Source organism: Rhincodon typus, chromosome 20 (genome assembly GCF_021869965.1).
Source record: "Rhincodon typus isolate 14 chromosome 20, sRhiTyp1.1, whole genome shotgun sequence".
Lineage (NCBI taxonomy): Eukaryota > Metazoa > Chordata > Chondrichthyes > Orectolobiformes > Rhincodontidae > Rhincodon > Rhincodon typus.
The window spans coordinates 35,746,155-35,765,070 of record NC_063351.1 but is presented as its reverse complement, the minus strand read 5'-3'; the positions used below and the strand labels follow the sequence as shown (position 1 = coordinate 35,765,070).

The window sequence follows — 18,916 nt, the reverse complement described above, 5'->3', positions numbered from 1 at the left end:
AAATGTCAGCTTTCCTGCTCCTCTGATGCTGCTTGGCCTGCTGTGTTCATCCAGCTCTACACTGTGTTATCCCACTACCCATGTTTCTACTGAGGTGCTTTGAAAGAACCTCTCAGCTCCTGGTCTCATTTCACAGTGATACTACTGGAGTCAGTGCTGGTCCAGCTACCAGTGGGAAGAGGAACCTCCACCAGTATAACATCTCTGACACAGACTCAAAAGGAAGTGTGCTTGTGAAAGGCACAGCACTTGATGAATGAGTAATATGCTGTCCTTTTTTACAGTTTCTCCTCTTCCTGGAGCAAAACAACTCAAAATCTCGATTAGAAAACCCACTAACACCAATAAAGAGTAAACTAATTGGAAGTCTGAGTAACCACAAAAATAAAAATATGAAAAATACAAGAAATGCCTTAAAGTCTTGATAGACTTATAATAGAAATTGCTGGACTCTTTAAAGACTCTATGGTCTGCAGCTCCACCTGAAACTCCTTCCTGCCATATTTCTGTAGGCATCCTAAATACTTGTGCCCAAGACCCTGAAAATAATGCGGCACCTTTCTTTGCGCTCTTTATATAGGCTAGTAAAGGCTTTCACATGCTTCAAATGGGAGATCTGTGCTGGCAACATTCCCCACTAAAATCTTCAAGCACAATTCTGCAATTATTTTTCTGTTGCTCTGCTGCTGTAGGATCAGTCCCCAGACATATATATTATTGGATATATATCTTCCACAGTCCAGAGGAAATACTGACAGAATATTATTTCTGATCTCTATCATCCTGAACTTTGTGTATTTTGTGTTCATCATTGAAAAATAAATATTAGCAAATCAAATTGACAACCAGCTTTGTGACTATGCAGGTTGACAATCAAAGTATAAGCAGTGCTACGGAAAGCCCTTTTAAATCTAAACAATATTCTTGTGTTATGGATTTGTTACATGTGTACTAAGTCTACAGTGTTATGCACAATATAAATCTGCACAGTCTTCCATTTCACTGGAATGGCTTCGAATGAAAAAGCAATGCATATGTTTTGATGATGATTAATTGGCCTCTTTGTTCAAGTCTTATTACTGGGCTATTCAGAAGCAAGCTGGATTCAATACAAAAGTTGAGTCCTTGATTGATTTTAAAAAATGACCTCTTTTACCATCACAGTAAGCCTCCCAATTCTATGTTGAAGTCTATCTATAATGATAGGTGACCTTTCATCTTTTCCACAGTTATAGTTAGGAAGGTGTTGACCTTTCAGATCAAAGGTGGTGCTCCTATGGTTTGGCTGATTTAGGTCAATTTCTTAAATTACTGCAACCTGAAATTATTTGCTTTGAAAGCTATCCATTCAAGTATTAGCAGCTTATTTTTTTTGTTGTTGCAAATTATAAGGATCATGCCATGTCAGCATTTTGAAATAGCTGTTAGCACACATCAGTTCCTTGCACGACAGTATGAAAGGCATTACAGTCTCAAATGTAGTTTTTATTCATTCATTTAAATACATTAGAAAAATAATCAAGCCTAGTATGATACTTACAGGTCACAAGAGGCTTTTGGTTGCAACTAAGATGGAAAAGCTTTCTTTGTTTTATTTGATATTCTCAGGAATTTTGAGTTAATAACTTTATAGTTATGAATGTTATAATTATGTAACCCATATACCCTAATGACAGTGCACTAATCTCATACTAGTTTGTTGAAAGAGATGATATTCCCTTCCTACCACATTTGTGGGGAGTTGTAACAATGTTCAGCCATTAGCCTATATGAAGTATCATCCAAAAAATGTGGAAAGAACTAACTTTTGAGATGAGCATTAGAAAGGAACATCAGCTTCAAATGACATTCTGTTCCAAAGCCAAGGCTGATGAGTTTACGGTCACAGGTCAGAACAATTATCAACCATTGCAGGGATCATGTGGAATTGGTGTTGGCAGCTCACTAACATGACTCTGGTATGTGATCAGTGCTGTCTGTACTATTCATCAGTTGTGTGTATGCTTGAGGATGGGGAAGGGCCAAGAATTCAAGCTTAACTGATGCCTTAAATTAAGACAGCACATTTTAAAGAGAAGGCACACTCTTGTTGCACTTCACAATTTCAGAAGAGGAAAAATGTCTGCAAAAGGCCCAGAGAGGCTGTTCAGGTTCAGTGATACAGCATTGAAAGCTTTCATTCGATGATGGTTTGAATAAGGGATACCTTGTTCACTCCAGAAGGCAGAAAATCTTCCTGGCAGCATTTTTACCACTAGTATTTGGAGGTTAGGACCAATAGCTTTGTTTCCTGTACGTTACTGCAATGTAGAAATAAGTTAAATGAGATAGCAGTGTTGTTAAAGTAAGAATACTTCCCTCTCTGCTCACACCAGTATTTAACTGTGGTCACTACTCAAAGCACTTCTCTCCCCCTCTTCCATTTACTCTCTTACAATCATCTCACATCACCCTATCTCCTTGTTCCACTCAGATTCTGCACATACTACTCTCACCACTGTTAGAATGATCTCTTCCTCACATCATACAACCACATTATTCAGTCATGGCAGACCAATTTCTTTAATCAGGACTGTCAATAATACAGTTCAGTTTTTTGGGGTGAAGATGATATGTGCAAACATGTGTTTAAGAAATTGTGAGGAAACTGAGTCCACTTGCATCCTCTCGCCTGTGCAAGACAATGTGCATGGACAATAAGAGAGTCAGAGTGGTGAAAAGTGACAATGCTAGAAGAGTTGTCATTGAAGGATTCTTCGTACCTTGCTATCTTTTTCCACTCTTACTTCTGTTTCTTCCTGAACACACTGCATGATAAATGCTATTCACTTCCTTCAACTTCACATCTCACTTTGTTTCCCTCATTATGCTAAAAGCTTAACCCTATATCGCTCCATTTCATTTCAAGTTCTGACAATGTTGTAACGCCTCTGCCATTTCAGGGAGAAGAGGCCAGTTATTTGAAGATGTAGTGTCAGTCAATCAGATGACAGAAAGCATTGCTTGTACTTTAGAAGGTTGGCTAGAGATGAGGCTTCTTCATGTACTAAATTACTGACCACTCATGTACTGGAACAGGATACCATTTGTCCTGTCTTGCTAGTGGGCAAAACCACAAAAGAGCTTTTATGCAAGATGACAAATGTGACTACATGGAAATACCAGGTGCACATGGCAGTCTGCAACCAACTTACATGCAATGGTTGGAAATTTTGTCTGTTCTTGGCTACATATGAAGCTGAGCAGAAATTCGGGAGGGATGTCCACTGGAGGGTGGGGCAGACTTTTCCACACATACATACACATGTGTGGAGTAAATGCCATATATGGGTGTATGGCAGGAAGCATTGCCCCTCTCCAAAACCAAATTTAAAATTTAAAAGGCACCTGCACAGCAGTTCACTCTCTGTAACTTAGAAGCATCACTCAGCCTCTAGTCATCATTCTCATCCCACCCTGGAAATGTTAGAGACCAGGCAAAAAGAAGCATTATGCTTTTCAGTGCTTCCATTGAGGTTCTCCTGAGGACTGTCCAGGAGAGCAGGGCAGGTTTTCTTTCCTCTCCAAGGTAAAAATAAGCCATCCCATTTGACAAAGGGTAACCTGGAAAGTGGTGATGCTACACGTCAGCCCCCATGGGCGGCTGGAGACAAACTGGCCCCAGTGCTGAAGAAGAGGAATGATCTGCTACACCAGAGTATGTTTCACTCTTGAGTAAGCATCATAAAGTTTCCACTGCAGAGGACTGACACACAACAGTTTGGGTAACAGGCCTGCATTTCAGGTACCTCAGAAGTGATCAATGTCTGTAACTTCACTGCATTTACCTTTCTAACTTTATAGGTAAATACCCACATTGCTTAAATCCTTCTGGTAATTCTCCTCAGCACCTGCTCAAGAGTATTCAAATCCACTGGAAAGTGTGGTTTCAGAACTGAGCATAAAATTCCAGCTTTTATTTTTGATCCAAAGTAAATCAAGAATGTAACAGGATAATAATGTAGACTTGAGTTAGGAGATAAGCTTGATCTGTTTGAATACCAGAGCATACTGACAGGGCTTTTTGGCCTTCTTTTAGAGAATACTTTAGGACTATTTTGTCAGCTCTTCCTAGTATGAGCTTAAAGGAGGCAGATTCTGCATCATGAGTGATCTACCACAGCAGACTACTATCCATGTAATGAAGACAAAAGTTGCCCTTGGACCTTTTTGAATTGTGTATACAGTTACTATGAATATAACGCTTTGTGTATTGTACATTTTATGCAAGGCCACAGAGACCTAATTTCTCCTGAGAACTATAGAGAAATGTTACTCTGAAAAATAAATGCACTCAAAAAGATTTCAGTATGGCTGTTTGATCATATAGAATAAATTACCTTTGAGATGGAATTGCTTTTAAGTGGAGTGCACTTTTTGTGACCAGATCGCGTTCTAACTCCGTGAAACCTTAGAAATTGTCATTTATGGAACTATCATCGTGTGATGCTTTTATTTCTTTCACTGTCTTCTAGAATCTCACAATTGAAACAGAACTGGAGGCTGCCAATGGAAAAAAGGTCAAGGCTATCGAAATCTTTGCCTGTGCTCTAATGTTCTTTAAAGACCATGCATTACAGGTGTGTTAGAAACAACAAAGAACTTATATAAATAAGATCTCCTTCATAATGTTACGTTCATTAGATAGATTTGCTGGAAAGTTGAAAATCATATTTATTTTAAACTTGTGCTGCTGAGTATTTTACTTTACGAAGTATTGTGACTGGGCTGTTCTGTATTATAATATCATTTGGTATTGCCAGATGATCAAAACAGTTCTAAAACTTGATACTGCTGATCAAAAGAATCAGTGGCATTTCTACGGGATGCATCTATTAGTGTACAAGCCACCATAGAAATGTGAAACTGTTATTGTTGCCTATTTTTGGATCCATTTCCTTTGCTAAATGATTGTGCAAAGGCTAATTACAGACTAAGAAAATCAACAGTACTTTAAAACTGCTTTGGAATTCTAAGAAATTTGATAGCTGTTGTCAACAAAGAAGTTTTCTTTCAAACATCTGCTGTAATCTTCAGTTGTGAAAAGATGTCGGAACTCATTTTGGTAAGGTAATTCTTGTCAGTAAGGGTGTAATTCAGAGCAGTCAAATTGATCTTCACAAAATGCTATTCCTTTACATTTTTAACCTTATAAATCTCTGTCCCAGTAATCACCCTCTGCACAGCCAAAAGAAATGGATCCAAAACTAGACGACAATAACTATGTCTCAAATCTCTAGAGCTTCTTTTATGTTAATATACATATATATCTAGACTTTGCTTTGCTGATAATTAGTAACTAGTAATAGTGTCAACATTCTATGGCCCCTCACAACTGAATGTATTTTTTTCAATCAAGTTTGATGTGTGCAAGCTGTAAATACATGGAAATCATGTTGTAACTACATGTTGTAGCCAGGATGTTGCTGTAGAATTCTCAAAGAAGAAACCAGGAAGCTGTCACCTACATCATTCTATTTTTAGGAGCTGAGTGACCAGGGTGGCTCACAATTTGGAAACCCGGATATTAGATGGGTCATTACTGTACCAGCTATATGGAAGCAACCTGCAAAACAGTTCATGAGGCAGGCAGCCTACAAGGTATGTTTTATGCACTGAGAGGAGTTGACTGTGCTTCTTAATCCAGTGGCAAATTAAACCTATAGATTGAATGGATAAAATTTATCAACAGTCCCACATGTAAGAAGTTAGAGTGCTCAGACAACCTGCAGCATTCTGTCTAAGGCATACAAAGCAGCAGAAACTTGTGATAGGCCTGAGGATTGGAATTTATTTAGAATCAGCTGCAGACGATTAAAATGTTGAGAAAGAGAGAAAATTGATTATGAAAATAAATTGGCATGAAATATAAAAGCAAATAATCAAGAGCTTTTGCTGGTTTATAAGGATAAAAAGAAAGTAGTTAAGGTAAGGTTGGGACCCATGACTGATGTAACTGGGGAATTAATGATGGGGCAGCGAGGAAATTATACATAATTTAAACCAATCTTTTGCATCAGTCTTCATGGTGGAGGACACTATAAACATCTCATAGATAACGAATAAGCAAGATATGAATGGGAGGGAAGATCTTGTAACAGTCTGTATCATGAGGAGCAAAGTATTTGACAAACTAAGGGAACTAAAGGCAGACAAGCAGCCTGGAACTGATGACCGACCTCCAAGGGTTTTGAAGTACATAGCTGCAGAGATAGTGGAGGCATTCATCGAAATATTCCAGAACTAACTGGATTCCAAGAGTGTTCCAATAGATTGGAAAACTGTTAATGAGCACCCCTGTTCAAGAAGGGAGGGAAACAGAAAGCAGGAAGCTATCGGCCCTTGAGTCTGACATCTGTCATTGGGAAAATGCTAACGTGTATTGTTAAGGAAGAAGTAACAGGACATTTAGAAATACTCCCATAATCAAGCAGCATCAACCTGGTTTTGTGAAAGGAAATAGCGTTTGACAAATTTACTGAGGTTCTTTGGGGAATCATGAGCAAAGTAGATAAAGTGGATCCAGAAAGCCTGGTGTATTTGGATGTCAAAAAGGCATTCCTTAAGGTCCCATACAGAGCATTGTTGCACAAGATAGGGGCTTATGGTATTGGGGGTAGTATATTAGTATGATTAGAGGGTTTACTAACTATTAGAAGACAGAGTTGCGAGAAGGCATCATATTCAAGGCAACAATCCGTAACTAGTAGAGTGCCACAGACAGCAGTATTGGGATCAATTATTTGCACTGTATATTAATGACTTGGATGAGGAAGTAAACATATTGTAGCCAAGTTTGCGGATGAAACCAAAACAAGTGAGAAGGCAATTGGTGAGGCAGAAAGAGTCTGCAAAGCAATGTAGACAGGTTAAGTGAGTGGGCAAATACTTGACAAATGGGCAGAAACAGTAGTGGAGCTGAATATTATTTTAAAGAAATAAGACTGCAGAAAGGTACTTTGGGAATTCTCATGCATGAATCACAAAAAGCTAGCATTCAAGTTCAGTGGGTAATAGGGAAGATAAATAGAATGTTGGCCATTATTTCAAAGGGAATCAAGTACAACAGTAGCAAGTTTTGCTAAAACTACACAAGGGACTAATCAGGCCACAGCTGAAATACTGTGAACAGTTTTGGGCCCCTGATCTAAGCAAAAACATCCTGGCATTGGAGGCAGTCCAGGATTGGTTCACTGAGGAGAGGTTGTGTAGATTTTGTCTGTACTCACTGGAATTTAAAAGAATAAGACGTGATCTTGTTGAAATATACAACATTGTTAGGGGACTTGACAGGGTAGATGCAGAGAGGTTGTTTCCCTTTGTGGGAGAGTCCAAGACCGGGGGAATAATCTCAGAATAAGGGGTTGCACATTTAAGACAGAATGGGAAGAAATTTTCCTCTTACAGCGTAACAAATCTATTGACTACTGCAGAGGGCTGTTGAGGCTGAGTTGTTATGTATATTTAAGGCCAAGACAGACATTTCTAATCAATAAGGGAATAAAGGGTTCTGGGGAAAAAGCAGAAAAGTAGAATTGAGGATTAGTAAATTAGCTATGATCTCATTGAATGATGGAGCAGACTCGATGGGCTGAAAAGCCTTCTTCTGCCGCTATGTCTTATAGTCATATCTTTTGGTCTGAGATTGGACCATTATTCATTAGAGGTAAGGAGAATGAGAGATAATCTTATTGAAATATACAGGATGCTGCAGGGGACTAGGCAGGGTAGATATTGAAAAGATATTTCCACTAGTGGGGGACACAAACTAGGGGACATGGTTGTAGAACAAAAGAACACTCATTTAGTACTGAGATGCAAAGGAATTTCTTCTCTCAGAGAGTAGTGAATGACTGGAATTCTCTATCCAGGGAATTATGAAGGTTAGATCACTGAAAGTATTTAAAGAGGAACTGGTTGATTTTTGAAATAAAAGGGAGTTGAGATCTATGAGGAACTGACATGAAAGAGTAGTTGAGGCCTGGGGCAGATCAGCCATGATCTTATAAAATAGTGGGGCAGGCTTGAGGGGCTGATTGGTCTACTCCTCCTCTTATTTCAGAATTTCTTATAAGGTGCATTTGTTACATGACCCAGTGTGCCTGAAAAAGAAGGTTATTGTGATTCTATAGCATCAATTAATATTTAAAGTTTATATCTTCTTTACAAATTCTATTACAGAAATAACCGTGGTGACATTAATTATATGGGCACTGAAATATTGCAAGCCAAAGGCTCCATTTAATGTACCAGAGCACTTGCATGTTGATGCATATGCAGCATGCAGGTGAAAAATTTGCAGAACCATATATTTCTAAAATTAACAGGTTTTCTTTGTTTATTGACATATTTGGTCAAATCTCATTCATGGTTTGATGAATGAATAATTAGTTTAATGTATTAGTATTGACAGTAAACGCTAGCAAGAAGACACTTGGAAAAAGGAATGCAACAAATGGAGAAAGCAAACACAGTAAAGTGCTAAGCCTATTTTCTTTTCCTCTCTGCTTTATTTTGTATCTTTTGTTGTCAATCACAGATAATTTTCTTTTATGAATGAATGCACCAAAGCCATCAATGATTCTATGTTGTGTCTCAGACTTGGAAATGGTAGCATTGTGGTGATAGATTAGCAAGGGCTTGGATGCCTGGAAATATTTCTAGCATTTGTATTATAATGAGGAAACATTCTTTGCCTTTCAAAGATATGCCAGACAGGTTTGCTGTATGTTACCTGAAAATACAGAAAATTAATCTTAGTTACTTTGAAATCAAAAGACTTCCAAGTGATAACTTGAGTTGCAAATTTTGCGTAGCTAGTTCTAAGCCAAAATTTTCAAAGGCTTACAGAGTAGAGACCAATTTCTCTGATTTCGCCAGTGAAATAAATTTAAATATTCAAATTTATGAAATAACATATTTTCAGTGACACTTAAGAATATTAATGTAATGCTAAATGGCAACTTACAGTAAGAATACAGGCTAAATTTTCAGGGCAATGACTATTTTTAAAACGTTCCATCAAATGATTAAACACATTTTGAAACTATTGAAATTCTGTCATTTATTTGTTGACATTGAAATTTCATACACACCCATCTTGAATATCATTACAAGAATTAAGTTGCTTAGGCTATTTATTTACATCGGTTGTTTGCATAACTTCCTTGCAAAGATTTGTATGATGTTGATCATTGTTGCAAAGTATTCCTGCCCCATTGACTTTCATTTGCCTGAATGTTTGATCTATAGTTGATTGAATGAAAGACCAATCCTCAGTATCCTTAATACACATATAGGAACTGGTTGTTAATTATAATTGAAATAGGTTTGAATTTCAGAAATAATTTAAAGGAACCACAAAATGCGAAACAACCTTTATTGACAATGTTCCAAAGGCAGTTTTTTAAAATTTATATTTGAAATATGGGCATCACGGGCCAGCCAAGTATTTAGTTCCCATCTCTAATTTAGAGTTAGAGTTAACCACTTTGCTGTGTGTCTGGAGTCACACATTGGCTAGATCAGGGAAGGATGGCATATTTCATTCCTTAATATACACTAGTGAACCAGGTGGGTTTTTATGACAATTGACAGTTATTACATGATTGCCATTAGACTGGCTTTTCTTCCCCCATATTTCTCATAATTTCAAATTGCTCCATCCACCATAGTGGGATTTGAACCCCTGTAATCTGAACATTAGTCTGGTGTTCCTGATGGCTCTGGATTACACCTGTACACCTCTCCCTTCCCCCCCAAATTGAATATTATAAGTTTGTTATTAAAGTATTATGGTAAAATGGTTAGTTTTATCAATCTAACAGGGAGGCAGTGGTGTACCGGCAATATCACTAGACTCCTAGTCCAGAACCTCAGGTCCTGAGGACAAGAGTTCAAAGCCCACCATAGCAGATAGGGAACTTGGAATTCAATAATCCAAAATAGTCAGGAATGATGACCTGGTCTCAAAGTGACAACATAACTGCTGTTGATTATTATAAAAATCCAAATGGCTGACTAACCTCCTTTAGGAGAGGAAATAAATGCCATCCCTGGTAGGTCTGGCCTACATGTGACTCCAAGCCCACAGCAATGTGATAGGCTTTTAACTACTCTTTGGTAGTTAGGGAAGGGCAATAAATGCTGACCTAGCCAGTGATGCCCACATTACATGAACAAATAAAAAATTTGTGTCCTGTCTAAAAGGGTAAGTTTTAAGATCAGTAATGTTAAATAGTCAGAATTGACAGTTATATTTTCAATATAGTTACAAAATTCAAATTAGTGCGCCAAAAGGAGTAATATCTTCAAACAAGTAATTGTGGAACAATGTCATATTTTGACATTGTATCCAAGCTTTCATTAAATTCAATCCATTTCCAAAATATGTTCTAAAGTGAACATGTAACTTGGTAAAACAGCTGTGATTTGGGTGAAAATTGTCTATAAATTATTCATAAATCTCTTCGAAAGTGAAAAGTATTTGCAGTACTGAAAGAAATACTGTGCTTGAGTAATTTCAGAATTAAGCTAAATAAAACTGCAGCACAATTAATTACTGAGAGAAATTCACAGTTCTGTGTGAATGAGCCTTAGCAAACTGGGTCATTGTTAATAAAGTGGGATAACCTAATAACTCTGGAATCAAACTGCAGAACAGCAGTTGGGAAAATATGCCAAGACAACTGTAATATTTGTTGTATCTAACGATTTTTGGAAGGAGTGTTAAACTGAGAACCTGTCTGCTGAGTTAGATGACCATTACTTAAAGATAAAAATGAGTTCTGTTAAATAAAAATGTTTTACTGATGATGCCAAGGAATAAATAGTCCATCACCTATAATTTACTTATCTTCCATATTTCATATATTTTGAATCCTTGTAACATAACAATCTACTCAATAGTTTCGTGAAGGACGCAGTGTATCATCTCCTGTAGGAAGGATACACTAAGTGAATTTAGAATCTATCAACATAATTGAACAGATAATGTACATTTCTTGGCCATCAGGCTTTACTCCACCTCATTGGATAAGCATTGATAATTCCCAGCTATGCTTCCAGATAGAAATTGGTTTAACCTACTGAGATAATGTTGGCTGTATGTTTGTGGATAACCACAGCCCATACCATACCTTATGAGTCATAGGATATGTTTAATGTATGACAGAAAAGTGAGAGAAGATGAGAAGCAAAAATCAATCCTAACAAGTTCCAATGCTTAAATTAGACTCATCCTTTAATATATGCAATTTAGAATAACCTGAGAAGGACAACAATTTGATTAACCACAAGAAGTTAGTGAGTTAAAGTGTAATCTTAATATCCAAAGAATGGATAGCATTCAGATCTTAATATGAAAGGATCATGGTGAATAGAAAATTGATCAGGTTAAGTGATTTAAATATGTCAGCTAGGGCTCAATACAGAAATAGTTTAATTACCAACATAGGAAAGTCAGCGAGTATAAGACTAAAAGGAATGATTGCGGTTCACCTTATTGGTTCCTGTTTTCGGAAATATATCACAGATCACTTCTTGGTGTCTTTATCAAACTTTTTTTTTTAGATAAATATCAAAATCTCACTTCATGAATTTGCTGTTACTTTGGATTCCCATTGTCTTCCTTGGTAGTTCATTTCACATCATTTGCATTCAGAAGTTAGCATGACTTTTTTTTTTAGCTACCATGAATTAAATGCTGTTGTGGAGTTTTAAAAAGGACATCTCTTGAGACCCGATCTAAATCAGCGATTAAGTAAATTGATTTTAAGAGAATGCCTCCTTCAAACCTATACTTGCCTTCCGTCCTGCTGAACAACACAGCATACATACTGGATTGTAATCTGATATCATGTGCCACATCTGGAGCTTTCAGAGGAAGAGGCAAAGTATATACCACAGAGATCGAACTCCGTTTAAATCAATTCATTCCAAATTGAATTTAATCCTCAATATAAATTAGTACCAATAAAATGTCAACTCAAGTTGAAGTCTGACAAATTAGAGCCATGATGTCAATATTGATAACCACATTGGATCCAAGAGTGTTACAGGGAATTTTAAGAAATAGGCTGGGAGACAATTAAGTACAAAACTTGAAATCAGATACTTGTTCATTAAAGATTGAAAATGTATTCACTTTATATTATTGCGTGGAAATGCATCAGAACAGAAAATGAGAAAGATAGGTAAATAATGAATAGGAGTCTTTAGCATCAGTAAGAAGAATGAATGATTGGATCATTCTTTATTTCAGGTAATATTTAATTAAAATGAAGTTGTAATAAACTGAGGTAATTAAATGCAATAATAATATTTCAAATCTTTTGATGTTAAGCCAAAATGTTGAAATATGCAGGAACTGTCCCTTTCAAAACTTATGTTAACAACACATCCTGAAATCAAAATAGTTTTTGTCATTGTGTGTGTTTTGTTTAAAACTGTGCTTATTTTATTTCTTGTATAAGTGTAAAGGCTTTTTTAGTCAAACATTCAGAAATCTTTAATTTTTACATATCGTTTAACTTTTCAATGAGCCAATGACCAACTGTGATGTAAGATGTGTGATTTTTATGTTCTAATACCATTTATTTTAGATTTTTGAATTTTGAAGTAGTAACATGTGTTTGGTCTGTGCCTGTGCAGGGAGTTAGTGATAAAGCTTTAAAGTATTTTTGTAACCATATTTTTTGTCTTGAAAAGACACGGTATGAGAGACAGTTCCTAGAAGTTAGTTGGGTTTTGTTTACACTGGGAATGTTTTACAACCTCTGAATAATCAGTGTAGTGCATTAGTCTTCAGTCAGAAGGTACTGGAGTTTTTTTTTGACTTGGGGAAACAGCCTCAGCTTGACGAAAGCCCTTTGGTTTCAGATTTTGCGTAGGTCTGGCTGAAGCTGGATGTATAAGACAACTGGCCTGGAAGAAGAGAGATGGTGTAGAACTATTAAGAAATAAGACAAAGAAATATGCCTTCTAGTAGCCATGTCCGCAGGACTTGGGGCCACAACTCATCCTGACCAACTGGGAGGACCTGACCTGATGGATATCTGTACGGCTCCCTGACTAACTGACTTTTAATGGCTGGGCTGTTTGCACTGGGCCTTCAGGGCAGACCTTAGCCCAGTTACCAGTTTGTGATGATATGGATCCCTTCACCCTAGATGTCCCTAGCTACTGACTGTCCCAGCTCGTAGACTGATATTGGATGATACCCTAGACTTGCAGTTGCTGGTTTATCCTGTTTCCAGCCAACAGCACTCAACCAATCAGAGTTCCTAGTCTTCATCTGAAATGGCACTTGTCTGCAGAACCTTCTCACCTGTGGACATAATGGTCTTGATGATATAGATCCATCAATGTTATAAAAACTTGAGCTGAAACTGAACATTTACCTTTTCTATGTTTCTGAATCTAGCCTCAGTCTGCTTCAACTTGCCTGTACGGAATCACTGAGATCATCATCAAGAACTCAGCTCTAAGGGCACTCTGTTTCCTTTTATATGGTTTCAATAAGTTTCAACTTATCCAGAAATTTTGGTTACTAATAGAAGTTACACTCTTAGTTTCCTTAGAAACTAGAAGGATGTTTTTTTTTCGTAGTTTCTCTCTTCGATTAGCATCAACCTCTCAAAAATACAAGCTTTCAAACCAACAACTGCATCACAATGCAAAGCCTTCAACAGTGCACCATGTAGAGAAATGTAGAATCATTAATCGCAGCTTCAGGATTACCACATTTAGCGACACGTGGATGGACTTTAGAAGTTGTTATCAGTTTCAGAGGCATCATGATTGAAGTGCCGATTGAATACAAAATCCAGATTGTGTTTATCCATTTATATTGTTGGCTAAAAAGAGATTTATGAATGTATACTACAGTAGGACAAAGTCAGAAGTCACACAACACCAGGTTATGGTCCAACAGGATTTATTTGAAATCTCAAACTTTCGGAGCGCTGCTCCTTCATCAGGTGAAGTCACCTCAGTCCAACACTGGCATCTCAACATCATACAACAGTAGACTTCATCCTTTCAGGTTGTGAATTCTCTTTTCTGGAGTTCATTTGAAGCTCTTATCAAAGTTTTCTTTTTACTGTATTACTGGTTTCTTACAAAAATCTTTATAGTGGTTTACAAATCCTCAACAGAGAGAAGCAAATTATCCTGGAGGGTGCAACCAAGTCAGTTGTGTACGTGCCACTGTGATTCTTTGCCACAGAGAGCTGTTGGAGCAGAGTCCTCCTGTATATTTAAGGTTGAGATGAATAGGTTTTTGATCAGTTGGAAATCAAGGGTTATGGGGTAAATGCAGGAAGGTGGATATGGGGACTGTCAGATCAGCCATGATCTTATTGATTGGCTGAATGGGCTTGATGGGCCAAATGGCGTACTTCTGTTTGTGCTTCTTATCCCTCTTATGATCTGATTCTTAATCTCTCCGCAAACAATGCAGCATGTTATAAAGACCTTAAGTGTCTGTAATATATCCTAATGAATCACTTCATGGATAAGTTTGTGCGCAATTAATTTGTACAGGTACAATACTCAATTGAGTTTTGATGTTGAAACTAAGGACCCCATTTTGAATTGAAGCCTTGATTTCTACATGAACTCGACTGATTTACTTGGTTAAATGTTGCTAGTTTAACAATCCTAACAAAATGGGGGAGAAGTCACCAGGATGGCCATTCCCATCTTCATAAAGAGTTGGAAGCATAACTATTTAAGAGAAGATTGAGAGCTGTGACAAGTAGTGCAAGCAGAAAATATTGCAAGATGTACGGATCATAATAAGTACCATGCCAATATCATAGTATGATAGAGTGAATCATGAGTGAGTAATGCAGTGTTTGAGATTAGATCAGTCTTCTGGCGTTTTGCCAGATCCGCCTTTGTGACACGAATAGCAAGAAACTTGGCAAACCCTTTTCTCCAGAAAAACTTACTTAGAGAAGATTAGAAACTGTCCTTTTCTTACTTTCTGTTTTCTTTTAACCTTAAATCAACGTCTGCTAAAACAATAAATCATTCACTGCAGAATGATGAAAGAAATCAAGTATAAAGACTTTTCTATCTATATAGATGGAGGATGGCATATATGAAGTCAATAAATGTAAATCAGAAAACAGATATTAAAGGTTCATCTAACGATACATCTTTAGATCTGGAAATTTTCAGGAATGTATAGATGTTGCTGTAGCTATTTCACCTTGAATTATGAGCAGAGAAAAATATTTCAGAGGCTGCACTAAGTTAGGTGATGTAGGAATAAATTTTGGTCTTTGCCACAGGGGTGTCAATCTGGCAGTGTTATTAAGTTTGCCCATTTATCTTTCTGTTGAATTAAATGAAATAGAAATTGGTTCTCGAACAGATCAGTAATTCTGTTCGATTTTTTAAAAAAAAATTCATTCACAAGATGAGGGCGTCACAAACTAGGCCAGCATTTATTATCCATCCCTAATTGGCCAGAGGGCAGTTAAGAGTCAACCACATTGCTGTGGGTCTGGAGTCACATGTAAGCCAAACCAGGTAAGGATGGCAATTTCCTTCCCTAAATGGCATTAGTGAACCAGATGGGATTTTCCCAGCAATCAACAATGGATTCTTAACGAGACTCTTAATTCCAGACATTTATTGAATTCAGATTCTTTACACTGCTATGATGGAATTTGAACCTGGGTCCCCAGAACATTAACCGGTTTCTGTTTTAGCAGTCCAGTGATATTACCACTAGGCCATTGCCTCCCACAGATACGGTGAGATGTTGTGTTTAATTTATGATTGAATACTAAACAGCGTCTGCATCATTAAAGTCAGGCAATGATGTACCAGATGTATATCTGAATGAAGGGATTGGCATTATACTATAATGAGACAGGACAATATTCTTCTAACATGAGGATGGTAAGGGGTGATACGATTAAGGTGATTAAAATAATGAATGGAAGTCACTGGGTAGACTGGGAACAACTCTCCTCTATAGTAGGAGAATAAAGGGGAAAAGTCTCAAAACTAAAGATAAACTGGTTAAAATCAACAGAAAAGCCAGAAAAAAATCTGTGTGCAAAAGATTATCTGAATGTAGTTATACTGCTCTGAAGACCAGATGAAAATCAACAAAATTACTTAAAACTGAGATTGATACTTGGAAGTGAGCATATTAAGAGAAATGAAAGATGTATTTCAATCCAGTGGTCTGGACGTTGAGCAGTGAACAAAGTGTCCACCCGGAAAATTATATGACAGATTGTATAAAGATCATTAGAGAATTGAAAAGGTCAGGCTGTCACAGTTAATAAACTAGCAGTGCAGGCTTGATGGCCTAATGGTTTCCTCTTGTTTCTAGGTTTGCCTTATTTAGGACTAATCTTCTTCTATCATTCACCTCCACAGGCTGGTCTTGCATCTCCTGATTGTCCAGAACAGTTGATAATTGCACTTGAGCCTGAAGCTGCTTCCATTTACTGCCGGAAACTCCGCCTACATCAGATGATTGATCTCACTGCCAAGGAGGCTGTCAATGGTTATAGTTCCACAGAAACACTTTCATCTGGAATAACTCCTGGTATCTTTGCCTGTTTATCATTTTGGTATTTGAAGTAGTTTGGTATTTGCTGCCTCAAACTATTTCTTATTAGAAATGTTGCAGTGATGATATATACCATTCTATTTACTCCCAGTATTAGCAAATAAATTTTTTCTCAACTGAGTTTTCCTAGCAATTTCAATTTTAATTTTTTCTTCCTTTCAAAAATACTGATAAGATCCAAGACTATAGTATGGTCATGAAAATGTTGAATTTTCTTTCTATGTCAAAAAGATCTTTATATTGTTGAAAAGCTTTGTATTTTTTCATCAGTACTCAATTTCTGTACTACCAAATGATAAATAGTGACACATATTGCTATAAGTGTTGGACTGTATTAGAACTTAAGTGACATTTCACCAATATCTAAGCTGTTTTTTAGTGATTTCTTTAGGAGACAACTGGCAACTCCCATTGGCAAATCATCAAATGATTTCCATGATTAAAGATGTGAAAATTTCATTGTATTGACATCACAGGCCTTGGATTTTAGGAACTTAGGAACATAGGAAATAGGAACATGAGGCCACTTAGCTCCTCAAGTCTGCTGTGCCATTCAACTAGATGGCAGACCTTTAACTTTATTGCCATTTACCCACAGTATCTCCATATCCCCCTGAGATCTCCAATATCTGGAAATCTGTCAGGCTCTGTCTTGAATATGACTGATTTTCTACCATTTGAGGTACAGAATGCCAAAAGCTTCTCCTCACCTCAACTGGCAAAAGTTGTGAATTTAATGCATTTTCAGAACAAATAAGTGTAGTGCTTGTTTCAAAATGCAGATAGGAGAAAGATTAACTTATTATTTTGAGCATCGTTTTTAAAAGTTCTTACTAAAAGCTTTCTTAATCAGCACCTAAGAGCTTAGATTGGAATTCCTTTTCTGCTACTTAAAAGAATGGTTGTAAACCATCTTATACCAGCATTGTCCAAACCCTTTATGGCAGATTACACCAATTAATATAAAAATAAAACAAAGAAGTACAGATGCTGGAGACCTGAAACACAAACAGAAATCGCTGGTGAAACTCAATAGGTTTGGCAGAGTGCCGACAAAGAGTCACTTAACTTGAACCATTAATACTGCTTTTGCGCCACAGATGCTGCCAAGCTGATGAGTTTGCCAGAAATTTATGTTTTTATTTATTCCAGTTAATATTCAAAATGAACTGACCTATATCTATGATAAATTACAAATGCAATCGAAGCTTCCTCCCTATCCAATACGACTGCAGAAGAAAAAGAAGGCCCGACTATTTGCTCCCAACTCAGGAAATAGCTTGGCTTTCTGCACCTGCCTCAGGAAAAACAGCCCTGAATGTCTGGATTTTCAGCGTGGTGTGCTTTGGGTAGGTTCAGGGATCAGGCCTGCTGTCCCCAGGACACAGTGCAGAGGTAGCCACAAGGACTGCTGAGTAATAATGCAGGCTGTATAAAAGGTCTCTCAGTGCATGGTACTTCTTCCCAATTGCATAAAAAATGTTAAACCCTCTTGCCCTCACCCCTTGCAATCTTCATTTCCCACCTTCCCCTACCGTCACCTTCCTCCTCTCCTCACCATGGTTCTTCATAACCTCCATTCTAATTCAAGATCCACCATACATTCCCACCCGCCTTTCTGGTCCCTACACCAACTAAGTGCAAACACATGCCAACGCCAGGACTCTCCCTTTATCACCAGGCCTCTTATGATCCCATGCTGACATACTGTCAACCTATGCTTCCATTCCTTTACCCTTTCGCCTTACACACTCCATGCATCTGTCCCAGTATTCAATGTGGACAGTCCTCGGCAAATACGCTGAGATGAAGTAAAGTTTAGAAGTATCCATGACAGACTTCACGAGATAAAAAGAAATTAAATCTCTTCTAATACTTAATACCATATAAAAACACAAACACTTATTTATAGCTTGATGTCCGCAATAGCTAATCCTTAAATGATTTCTTGGGTCTCTCAAAGAGATTGAAATTGGAAGAAGAGTCATATTGGACTCAACATTAACTGTTTCCCTGTCCTCTGATGCTGCCAAACCTGCAAAGTTTCTCCAGCACTTTCAGATAATATGATGATATCCCTCAGGCCTATATCCACAAGCAGCGATTGAAACTGTAAATGATTGTTTTCAGGGTTTCTCAAAATTTAAAGAACCAGGTACGTTAATAACTTGAGAGCTTGAAAGACCTTATCCATCCTTTGTGCATATCTATTCTTAAAAATGGTTTGTCGCAAATGGAACCAGACCACTTTCCTTCAGCGAAAATAGGGTAATTTTG

General features: G+C 37.3%; 1 protein-coding gene across 6 annotated transcripts in view; it reads left to right on the top strand.

The window, feature by feature from the left end:
* The window catches only part of hspa12a (heat shock protein 12A), a 100,673-nt gene that overhangs the window by 52,233 nt on the left and 29,524 nt on the right, over positions 1-18,916 (top strand). For all 6 annotated transcript variants that reach the window (XM_048609106.1, XM_048609105.1, XM_048609104.1 and 3 more), the window contains 3 exons: positions 4,515-4,619; positions 5,524-5,640; positions 16,444-16,615. In XM_048609106.1, the coding sequence (XP_048465063.1) occupies positions 4,515-4,619; positions 5,524-5,640; positions 16,444-16,615 (394 nt within the window). The remainder of the gene's footprint in view (positions 1-4,514; positions 4,620-5,523; positions 5,641-16,443; positions 16,616-18,916) is intronic.